The 12,104-nt window shown below is 33.2% G+C and overlaps 1 protein-coding gene across 1 annotated transcript; it reads right to left on the bottom strand.

The window, feature by feature from the left end:
- Window positions 1–3,780: 3,780 nt before the first annotated feature.
- Window positions 3,781–10,196, bottom strand: LOC123557254 (uncharacterized). The gene is made up of 2 exons (XM_053543611.1): window positions 9,674–10,196; window positions 3,781–9,179 (listed from the first exon to the last, which is right to left on the bottom strand). The coding sequence occupies exons 1-2, from the start codon at window positions 10,185–10,187 to the stop codon at window positions 7,456–7,458; spliced, it is 2,238 nt and encodes a 745-aa protein (XP_053399586.1). The 5' UTR covers window positions 10,188–10,196; the 3' UTR covers window positions 3,781–7,455.
- Window positions 10,197–12,104: the final 1,908 nt, after the last annotated feature.

The raw sequence follows: 12,104 nt of genomic DNA on the forward strand, positions 1-12,104 counted from the left end.
AGTGAAAATGTAGCAGCTGAATCGTTACATTAACATAGTTTTTAAAGCAGTATTCTGTAGCTGGCCTCTGAAAAAGTATCTTGAAGAGTATTTTTACATTTGATAGTAAAACATATTTTGTAAAAACATGTTTAGAGCTATTCTGATGTTATAAATCTATAGTTATTATGCCGATTTGCTGAATTCATAATATCATAATAATTTATCAATTATTCATGATTATACTTCATAAAAACCGGAGTTTGATATTTGAAGAAGAAGAAAAAAAATCAGTAGATTAATATCTGATGTTATTTATTATTTATTTTGCAGTTCTTCAAGCAAATAAAATGTTACAAGTCAAAAATATATTAATTTCTAATAACATACTGAAATACGATAGTTATAAGTTTAATATTGTTTTGCATAATTTGACATTTGTATCCATCTGTCTACAGATAAGAATTGAAAGATGTGCACAGCTACAATTAAAATGACTTTGTATTTAAGGAAATAGGTCATATGGTCATAGATGATACGAATGTAATATATAAATTACTATGACGGTGTAATTATTTTTAATATATAGTGAAAATACGATCATTATATTTTCATATTTGTGCGAGATTAAAATTTCTTCACCCACAGTTCTTCTTTACTTCTTAGTTTTGTGTACTGCTCTCCACGACCGTTTCTTGAGTTACAAACTCGCTTAAGCGAGGGATTGTGATGGTCATAGTCTAATTTCCCCCTCTCCCCCACCCCCATGCGGGGTAAAGAGTATCGCGCTTTAAGGCTACACTTGGTTTCTGTCTAAAACATGCAAACTATTGCTGACTAAAATATGTTGACATAAAATCCAATTAAGAAATCAAAAACAAAACACACACACAAAAAACGATGGTTATTACCTTACCAAAATGTAAGTTATTGTTTATCTGTTACTAAATTATGCTCGAGTCATTTAGTGAAGAAACACGTGTATCTAATGGTCGATAAATACACTAGTCGGCACCTCCTTTGATATAAACATCAAAGTAATATCAAAGGTAGCAGTCGGAAAGTTGATTCAAATGCATCGTACATGTACAATGTGTATAACCGCGGGAATATCAAAATGTAAGTTAAACTGGTTGATCAAACTTTGAAATAGTATTTTGGCGAAATAAAATATGAAGATGGATGTCGAATTTTTTTCACGTATGTTTCTACATTCGTTTAGTGAAATAATGAATGCAAAGAAGTATTAAAACCATATACAAGATTACTTTTAGAAGCAAAACAATGCAAATACATGTCTCTGTCGGCATTTATAGACAAAGGTGAATATCATTTACATTTTGTTCTCAGTATAATTTGATGAAACGGCATCCTATCTTAACCTTATTTAAATGAAATATTATCATATCGCATACTTGTATTTATATGGTTACACATCATTCATGACGGAGCGAAAATAAAATCAACGCGATTTACGTTGTGGCAACGTCACGACGTCGCAAGAAAACCGGTTTTTTTTGTTATTACATAGTCGTGCAAAATGTACTATTTTTACTTAATTGTCATTTTAAAACAATAAAAAACTTTATTTTCGGTCTAGGGAGATACTGGATTGTCAACTCAAAAAAAATTAGAAAAAAATAATGATGGGCCGTTTTTCGCTAAAAACGAACTTTGTCCTTTATTAATACAGTATTGAGTGTTTGAAATTATTTTTTGTCCAATGGCATTATCGGGAAATTTGTTTTAATAAATCAGCATTTGATTGAAGCGCGATATTAGTGGCGTATCTTTAGCCGGAAAACCTGCGGGAACACTTAGACAGTCAGAGCGGAGAGAAAAACTAAAGATGTGAGGAGTGTGAAAAGATGTATAAATACTGACGAAATTTAAAGCTATCACATGAAATCTCTTTCCCGTATGATGCTTAAGGTAGTTCTACAGTTCGGATCCATTTTTTCTTCCCTGACTTGAAATTTAATTAAACCCCGATTTTTTTCCAAATATAGAATAAACTTGCAAATTGCGACAAATGTAAAATGATAGTGTCATGTGCTTTTTCTGCTAGACAGAATGTTTGACCTTACGTAAGTTTTCGTAATAGGTGCCTATGGGAAATCCTCTTTAAAATAATGGTGATTGACTAAATATATACTTACTTAATATTTAAATTCCGACATTAATTTTACTCTTTTAATAAGTCTAGTAAGTGTTTTGATAACTCTGGTTCGCAAGATAATCTTTAGACCCAGGATAAGATAAATACGCTACATTTTCTCTGTTTACTTAAATGCAGATTTTTTTGTTAATAACTCGCTCTTGAAATGATTAATCTTCGATAACATACAGCTTACATAATAGTGTACTTTGATATTCTCGGGGCCTCCGTGGCCGGGTGGTTAAGGTCGCTGACTTCAAATCACTTGCCCCTCATCGATGTGGGTTCGAGCCTCATTCGGGGCGTTGAATTCTTCATGTGAGGAAGACATCCAGCTGGCTAACGGAAGGTCGGTGGTTCTACCCAGATGCCCGCTCGTGATGAAATAATGCACGAAGGGGCACCTGGGGTCTTCCTCCACCATTAAAGCTGGAAAGTCGCCATATGACCTATCATGTGTCGGTGCGACGTTTAATCCAACAAAAAAAATCTCATAAAATATTTTCAAAGAAACAATATAACGAAAGAAATAAACTTCTATCAATATAAGGCTATAATTATAAGGAACTAAATGGACTTCTATTAAAATAATTGTGAAACTAAATGAACGTCTATCAATATAAGGCTATAATTATAAGGAACTTAATTTAGTTTATACAAATTTATTTTCGGTCGATTGTGAAGCAAGTTCTACAACTTATAATAATCACTCTCGACACCTCATTCCTGACTTAATCCATCGCCAAGAGGGTATGAGAGAAGAGGCCAGTTTCCCTTTCTGATGCTGAGCGCAGGGAGCTTCTGGTACCATTTTCCACTCGAAGCGGACGCTTTCTTCCACTAGGCTATCGAGGCGGTCAACAGGAACTAAGTGGACTTCTATCAATATAATTATGGATCGAAATGGACTTCTTTCAATATAAGGCTATAATCATAAGGAACTAAGTGGACTTCTATCAATATAATTATGGAACTAAATGGACTTCTTTCAATTAAGGCTATAATCATAAGGAACCAAATGGACTTCTATCAATATAAGGCTATAATTATAAGGAACATAAGGAACAAAATGGACTTCTATCAATATAAGGAACTAATTATAAATGAATGAATATGGCACGAGCTTGACCTGTTCATATATGTAGAATAGTGATATTGATTTTTATAAGTCACGTCCGATCCATAGTGTTCTGCACAAAATTTCAATGTTTACTCTAAAGCATCCCGTTCGTGGTTACCTTAGAAACGCTGTTATTCAATGATATTAGTGTTTGCTAAAGTTTTAGGCATATTGCACTGACATGTCAGTTTCAGATCGAAGATTGTGCTTATTCATGATTTTTTAGCCTAACGTGATTTTTACATGTGTGTCATGTTACAGAAAATAGAAAAAAAGAGTAATTTGACAATCTTTAAACTATGCTACCAGTGATAATAAAAATGTGTAAATGTCCGTCACATATTAAAATAATATATTCCCGTTTTGGGTCGTCATAACAGAGTTAAAATATCAGCAAACATGTACTTAACGCGCTGTCAAAAACAACTGGTAGTTGTATCCTTAAAGGGACGGTACATTTTTGTGAGGCGTCTAACTTAGAGAGCATTATCTTCTGAGGTTGCAAAAACAGTTGATAAAAGTATAGAACAGAACAAATCTTTTATTTCTTTTAGACTTGAGCTTACGCTCCTCATCCTTAAACAAACATATCATATATCAAGGTCACACGTATACATATACATATATAAATAACTAACATCCATACAATACAGACAATTAAGTGAACGAGAGTGACAATATGATTATTAAAGAACGGCATCAGTTATCGGTTCAGTACAATCTGACTAAAGTACATATCCTATTACGCTACGCTTAGGATCTGAACACAAGCTATTGAAAGCCTCGTTCTGACGACCCTTCCGCTAGCCAATCAAAAGCTAACTTACAACATTCTGCAAGCTTAAAAAAGCCTTGGTTTTTGATATCTGCAATTCTTATGTCGTAAGAGGTCAGATAGCCGGTTAGCTCAGTCGGTAGGGCACTTGCTCTGTTAGCGAGGGGTCCCGGGTTCGAACCTTGGACTGACTGCAAATTTTTCTTACTCTTTGACATTCGAACAAGTCGTCTGATTGGTTTAAATAAAAATAGATTTGCAAAAATAAAAAAAGCAATATTGGAAATCCAAAATATACAGAAGACGAATGTGAATGGGTCGTTCTCAGATCTTCGTTGAAGATAAAGTACTTTAGTCAGATTGCGGTTCAGTACGTCTTTTGCGTACATCAAAGTACACCAATAATCATGATAGCAAAAACTTTATATATATTGTAAAATGGACTCGCAACTGTAATTCATCCATACACGAGTCTGAATATATATATATATATATATATATATATATATTTTCAAATCGTACTGGTTATTATTTTATTATTTAAAGAAGACATTACAATATCTTACTTCTTATTTTAAGGCACAGTTTATAAAACAAGCTAAATTGTTCAAGGTTTGCACTATCTTTGATGAAAACAATTCAACAAGTTTAGATACACTAGGACGATCAAAATAATAATTATCAATATATCGTTATCGAACATTTTTCTATTTTTTATATTTCAGAATGAAGTGAAACTCATCTTCAATATCATTTGTTCCACAAATTTTACAACGTCTTTCACTTCTTTCAAGTCTATTTTGTCCATATCTCCCAATTTCAATGCGCAGTTTATGTGCAGACAGTCTAAACTTTATTCCTTTAAGTATGATAAACATTAATTCAAAGATAAAGCAGTATATTCTCCTAAAAATTAAATATTTATAAATTAAGCGTTTTTATTTACAATTTCTCAGCCAACCGCTTCCTGAACTGGACTCCATATTGGTTGGAGTTTTACGCTGTCAGGGTTCACTTTACGTCGTCACATTGGACTTACGCGGAAAATTCTCGCGGTTTATGCGATACAAGTAGCAAATATAAATGTATATGGCTCATGGACCCATATTATATCCTAGATACGTTACCTCCACCTGTGCTAACAATAAGGCAAAAGCTGGTCTTTAAACCAAAATGACTTGCATTTTTAAGTATCCTTGCTCTATTATCTCAATGTAGGTTTCTGACAGGCTGACCTTTAGCAATATAGTGGTAAAGATGTTTATAATAGTGAACAATACCCTCTAAGTAAATACACCAATGTAATCGTCAACATATGACAATTGGGTTATAATTTTTTTGTATAGCACTTTATCACATGTTTGACGTCGTAGGAGTGAAATAAAGCCATTACATAAATTTGGTATTATTCTAGTGTAATAAAGCTTTAAAGTTCACGTCGTTTTAAGTATAGGAGACGTTGGTCGAATTGTCTTGATCTATAATAGTTCAAGAAAGACAAAATTTGATGTTTCAGCAGGAAAAGCTGACATGTGGAACAGAATATTACATTTGTGTCTTTCCACTTTTAATTCATCAAACTCGTTGAATAAAATTGATAAAATGCTTGGTAGAGCCATGCATTTCATTATTCTATTCAACTCGTAAACTAGATTTAATACGAAAATACATTGATGTAATATCCACTATCTATTCTTACAGTGGCGTAAAATGTGCGGGAAGTTCTCAGCCGTAAACAGGATTTCAAACATAAGCAACAATGTGAACTTCCGGTTTTATTTTAATATCTACAGTGTAATGTGATGTATTTTACGTAAAATAACGTTTCGCAAGTCGATTCATATACTATAAGGAACAAAGGGGAAATTTCAAAGTATTTCATTTCTATCAATTTCAACGTGACAAATAAAACATATGCACTAATCTACGATTTGAATGTAGTTCGTAATAAGCCATTTACAGCACTAGGTTCATCTTACACCATGTGTGTAAGATTTAAGTTTCTACCCTACATGGCAGGGAAGGTATACAGTTGTCCGAGCATGTGCTAGGGTTAAATATTTCTGTCTTTCCATACGAAAATTTAAAAAAATATGTTGTCTAAAACAGCGTGTACTGAAATGACGTCAAGTCAGAATACTTTTATGTTATTCCCGATAAATTTAAAGATTCTTACGTTATTCCAATTCACAAAAAAAGTATTTTTAAATATTTTACAAAAAAATAAAAATCAGGATTTCGTTCTACTCGTTCAGCCGCACTTTTAATTGATACGTGCTTGAAAGATATGTAGGGTCTGTATTTCTTTATCATCAAACAACATTCAATCTTGGCGACCGTGAAATATTACTCATAAAGTCTGCTAGTTAAAATTTCATTCTTAAAAGATACCTGTACATTCTGGAGTTCCACAATGCTATATTTAAGGACCTTTACTATTCATAAAAATTCCATATATAAATAATATGGCACTTATTTCAAATACTATTAATATTGACATGTACGCTGATGATTCCACTGTCTATAAATCCAACACTGATATTTCAATTATTGAGCAAGAGCTCCAAAGAATCCTAGCCTCATTAACACATGGTGCAAAATTAAAAATATGGCATTGCGTCCGAAAAAGAAGTATGCTTTTAAATAAAATTATAAAATGAAGCATGCAAAAGAATTGAAATGTTTATCAGTTGAACGATAATTGACAATTTAAGAAGTCAAAATATTCTTGGAATATGTATACTAGTGTATTGATAAAAATTGATGTGGCATTCGCGAATTTGCAATGTTTTGAATAAACTTATCTCAACACTTGCACTTTTAAAAAGAAGTTCGAACTTTTTGACCGATGAAATGAATATGTTATATTACTATGCATATATTATGTATTGGGTTTTGTCTGTAAATCGGATATTCATTGACTTATACTTCTAGTGAAAACCCTAAATATTTCGTGTGGTGATAAATTTCTGTATAAATTTGTGCTACTTCTATTGTTGAATATACTGTGTATTTACCTTAAACACAGAAGGCCACATTGAAAATAACATGTATGTATACCTAAGCACTCTTAATATGTCATTTTCTTAACATAAAGTCATTCTTGTTATTATTATGAATAAAAACAGCTTCTCTAGTTGGTAGTCAGACACTTTGGTGTAGAAACTGCCACTGACATATTCTTTTTCGTTGATAAAGAGGGACGTTCAAATTTTTTTTTTTTTTTTCAGTTTCGCATGCTGAACTTTACCTGTGAAAAGCGATTCCCTATCACTATATTTGCTATGCTATGTCGCTCTGCTACGAAAAGAAAATGTTTTTCTTATTCGTGGTGGAAAAGACCAATACTGTTTGATGATATTGACGAATATTAAAAGTCATTACATCTGTTAATTCAGGTGTCGTTTTGTTTTTATTTCATATTTAGTCTGAAAATGTATTCCAGTTATCGCGTTTTAAGTATGTAATTAACTGAAAAAGGTCATGATCGGTTGTGCAATGTTCAAAAATACATTTCACTCCTTCTGTTATATTACTTATAGTAACACCTTTACGTAGAAATAGCTTATGATGTCGTTTCTTTTTCCGTTGATACAGACTTTTATCCAAAGATACATTTTGATTTTCAAGTTTCCCGAGCAGTCCTTCAGTTGTGGATGACATTTTCATTACCATATCTTCTATGTCGCCATGAAGCCAAAAGAAAACATTTTTCTTTTTCATAAGTTCTTTTCTTTCATTAGTCCATGCTGATTCATTTTTTTGGTCCTCCTCATGATCAAGCCCTTTTCTTTCTTCAGTCCAGGTTGATTCATTTTGGTCCTCTTCTAGCCCTTCTTCCTTTCCTCCATGTAAGGTTTTAGCTTTTGTTTGCAATTCAACATCTTCATCTTTCCGGTTCTCTTCAGGTTCTGCTTCCTCGTTCGTTTCTTCTTCATCTTTTATTCCATCCCGATCAACAATAATTATATGACCTAAGTTAAGTTTATGCTCACTGCAAACGTCATGACAAAAGCTAGCATTGCGTTTACCATTCATTTTAACTAAAGACACTTCTAAAAGTGAGCTTTTCAGCTGTTTGTACATTTCATTATCTCTGAATATTGTAATATCGGTAAGTTCGTCCGACAGTATTTGACGCCTAAACTCTGTCAGAAACAACAGTTCTGAATCTCCCTCAAAGAACAGAACTTTCTTGGCAAATAGAATATCAGAAATATGGTCTGATGCCATCAATCTTAATTTTTTCATGCGAACATTGTCTTTTGTTGGAGCACCGACAATAGCTCTGCCTGAAATTACACGATAACTTTCATTCTGTCGTTTGAAGACGAAACAGTTTGGTAATGTCCAGGGTGTTATTAGTGACGTATTGTGCGTTGTAAGAATCACACGTTTGTTATGTTTATATCTATTGATCACTTGCATCATTCGCTCAATGTACTGTGGATGCATTCCTCTATCTGGTTCTTCAAGGATAATTGTTCTATAGGTTTTACCGGACAATAAAATAGAAAACGCTTTGGCTTCGAGAATTCCCTCCGGAGTTTTGAGCAGCGCATACTTTCCTTTCGGTAGTGTTATTTGGCCGTTTTTAAGCTCAAATTTGTAGTCATCACACTGCGTTATTGTCTTGAAAATGTCTTGTTCGGTGTCTTTGTTAAATTTAGTTCCATTATCTTCTAAATAACATTTGATTATTTCGCACCTTTTTTCCGCTTCCGAGTAATTATTTTCTCGTTGGTCGTGGTGAATTCGTTTGCTTTCAGACCATTGTAAGGGTCCAATGGAGCGTAGAGGAAAGGTAAAGACGATTTTACTCGATAAAGATTCCAACAGTGTCTTACAATCGTCTACTTGTTTCTCTTGCTTCTGTTTATTATGTTCTTGTATATACTTGCTATCAAATACAGCACACAGATATTTTTCTATGTGCTTGTCTGTACGCTTTTGCTCTATTACTGCATTGATAAAATTATGCAAATTATGCCTTTTATCCTTGAAGTCCTCATCTCTAATATCATTTAATGGCATGATTTCATTGCGACTACCACCTTCAGTTGAGTGAGTAATTTGCATCAAATTGACGTGCATAGGTCCAGACTTTCTCATAACAAATTTGTATACGGATTTTACCATATCTGTATCTACAATATAAAGCAATTTTTATAATTTATATCTGAAGTGACTATATGGACGGTTTACGAATTCAAAATGGTTGAGAGAACAATGGCATAGCGGCGGTTTATATAGTTTTGAGAATTTCTCTATCTTAGTGAAAATTTATTTAAAAGTTAATCTTATTACAGTTTACAATATTCGAACTGTATGTGATATAGATGTTAACACTGAAACTGATTTGTTCTAGTCATAAAATGTTTTTGCTAGCATTCAATTTTGTATTTTCGATATTTAATGATTAAATCAACGGAAGAGGTGAAGTACGCGTTTTCAAAACAGTGTGAAATATCTGATGTACTGAGGAAACAAAACAATGAGGTTTTCAACAAGTGATGTCCTTTATATGTTACGGAAAAAACGCGAAGCAATTGAAATTTTTGAAAAGCGTACAAGTAATATCAGTTTTTAAATTCTTTATTATTGAAATATAAATGTATCAGACTGCATTATTTATACATACTGGCCTTAAGTAAAGTTTCATCGGATATCTCTCCCGTATTGTTCTCCAAAGTGTCTGTTTGAGATACATTTTCCTCTTCCTTTGACAAATCTTGTGTTTCATGACTTTCTCTCTTTTCTTCATTATGCGTTTCTAGACATTGCGTTTCTGTTTCGCCAAAGAGATCATCTGTACCAAAGTCAGATAAGCTCTCATCAGTTTCTGATTCACTGTCGATTTTTTCTATTTTTTCTGGCATAACAACAATGCCACTTATGACATTATCCATGACATTTTCCTCTTCGGTCGCATCTCCAGCAAAATTGCAAATGAAATACGACAGCCGACTCGGATCAACCGACGACGAAACGGATGTACTCAGTTCTGCTTTCAATGTCCGACGAATCCCTTCTAAAACAGAACTTTTACCAGAACCATTTTCACCGATGAAATTAACAACTCCACTATCAGAAAAGTCTAAAATCTGATAGTCTTTGAATTTGACAAAGTTCTTGAAACACACAGAACGAAGCATTGCTAGTCATACAATCTGGAATATACAAGAAATGGTTTTAATACATTATAACCAATATAGGTCAAATGCTAAAAACAACTATATTATTTCAGTAGTGATATCATATATACTTAAAGATTGTACTGTAAACGTAGCAAACTCCCTCTAAGGTTGCAATAGCCTAGTTTAGCCACTTGTTAAAAAAATGCCAGCAAAGAAAGATCCTGCACCCCAACCTACCCCGATTATACAAATTCTTTGTATGCCAAAATGTTGCGTGCGTGTGTGTATTAAAGGAATGTCATTTATGTTCCTTAATTAATACATACCGAGTTCATCGAGATTAAGTCTTAAAGTCGAATTGGAGTAAGGTAATTTTTCATCTTGTAAATGGTAAAAAGCTTGTGAGTTTCCTCCTGGATGATATAGGTTTCCATTTTCGCTCTTTTTAGAGATCAATGATGTTGTTTTGTAACTTCGATTTGTATACAGAAATTACATTAAACTCTCTTTGCGAAAACAAACATATAGTCTTAAATGTTTCGGAACTGACTGACGAACTGACGGGTGGAACTACGGACCGGACAAAGTGATTACAAATGTAGCGCTAACCCCTAAAAACTTGTTTGGTGAGTGCATAATTACTAAATGTATACTTACTTTATTGACCTTTCGCCGATATTTTCGGGCGTTCTCGCTATTGTATGCTATATTTGTATCCTGAAAATATAAACACTAACTAAAATAACCTACAATGTATATAGTTAACCAATCACACGGCAGCGTAGCTGTAAGCTCCCAGACTTATATGCACGTCACCATGGATTCGAATTAAATTCAAACAATTTTTTAGATTCAATATCGTGTAATTTCATTGGTATTGCTTTTATTCTTACAGCACTTTATTAAACGTATTTCACGTTTTCTGTAGTATTTATTTCATTATTTCATTTTCACTGTGTAACTGACGCCATCAGATCTTTTAAAGATTTTAGCCGTCGTTTTGTAGAACGGTTTACTGACGTACGTAGAAGACTTATGGGTGGTAGTGTATTTTTGTCAATAATGACCTATAAATCATGATAAGTGTAACAATTTTCCTACAGATGTAATAAAAGAATGATATGGTCGGACAAAGGATTCGAACCCACAATCCAGTGGTTGGCAGCTGAACGTTTTATTCGCTTAGCTGTACCTGGACGTGAGACATGGCGGTGTTAATTAAGAAATGTACTTTTCAATAGTTAGGTCGCTATTTAGGTTCTAACACCGAAGACTAATTTACGGAAACATACGGAATATTCAGGTCAGGTCAATTCTTATGCACAATAATAAATAGCACTTTGATATTCTTATCCGTGTTGGATTTATATTATAAACAAAACATTTTACTGAATCTCAAAACATATAAGCATTTCTTTGCTGTCTTTGGTAAATTATTTTCATAGAAACAATATAAGGAACTAAATGAACTTCTACTATCAATATAAGGAACTAAATGAACAAATATGGTTCGAGCTTGGCCTGTTCATACATGCAGGATAGCGATAATGATTTTTATAAGTCACATCCGATCCATAATGTTCTATACGATATACAGCATCCGGTCAGTGGTTACCTTAGAAATCTGCGATTCAATGATATTTTCAAGCAATATGGACATCAAGAGTAAATATCGCGGCATATTGCAGCTTATCTTACCAATGCATATTAGAGAAAAAGAAAACGATATACTTTGGACTGCTGTGTACTTTTAACTTTTGACTGATAATGGTTAGAGAACACCAATTGTTTTCCCATAGACTTCCATAGTAACATTATGGCGTGTACGGCACTTCAATAAATCGAAACATGTATATCCAATCACTTTTTTTTCAAGAACTATCTTAGTTCCACCACAATATCGGACGAAAAACATATGAATAGTGATACTTCTTG

Source organism: Mercenaria mercenaria, chromosome 5 (assembly GCF_021730395.1).
Source record: "Mercenaria mercenaria strain notata chromosome 5, MADL_Memer_1, whole genome shotgun sequence".
Taxonomy (NCBI): Eukaryota; Metazoa; Mollusca; class Bivalvia; order Venerida; family Veneridae; genus Mercenaria; species Mercenaria mercenaria.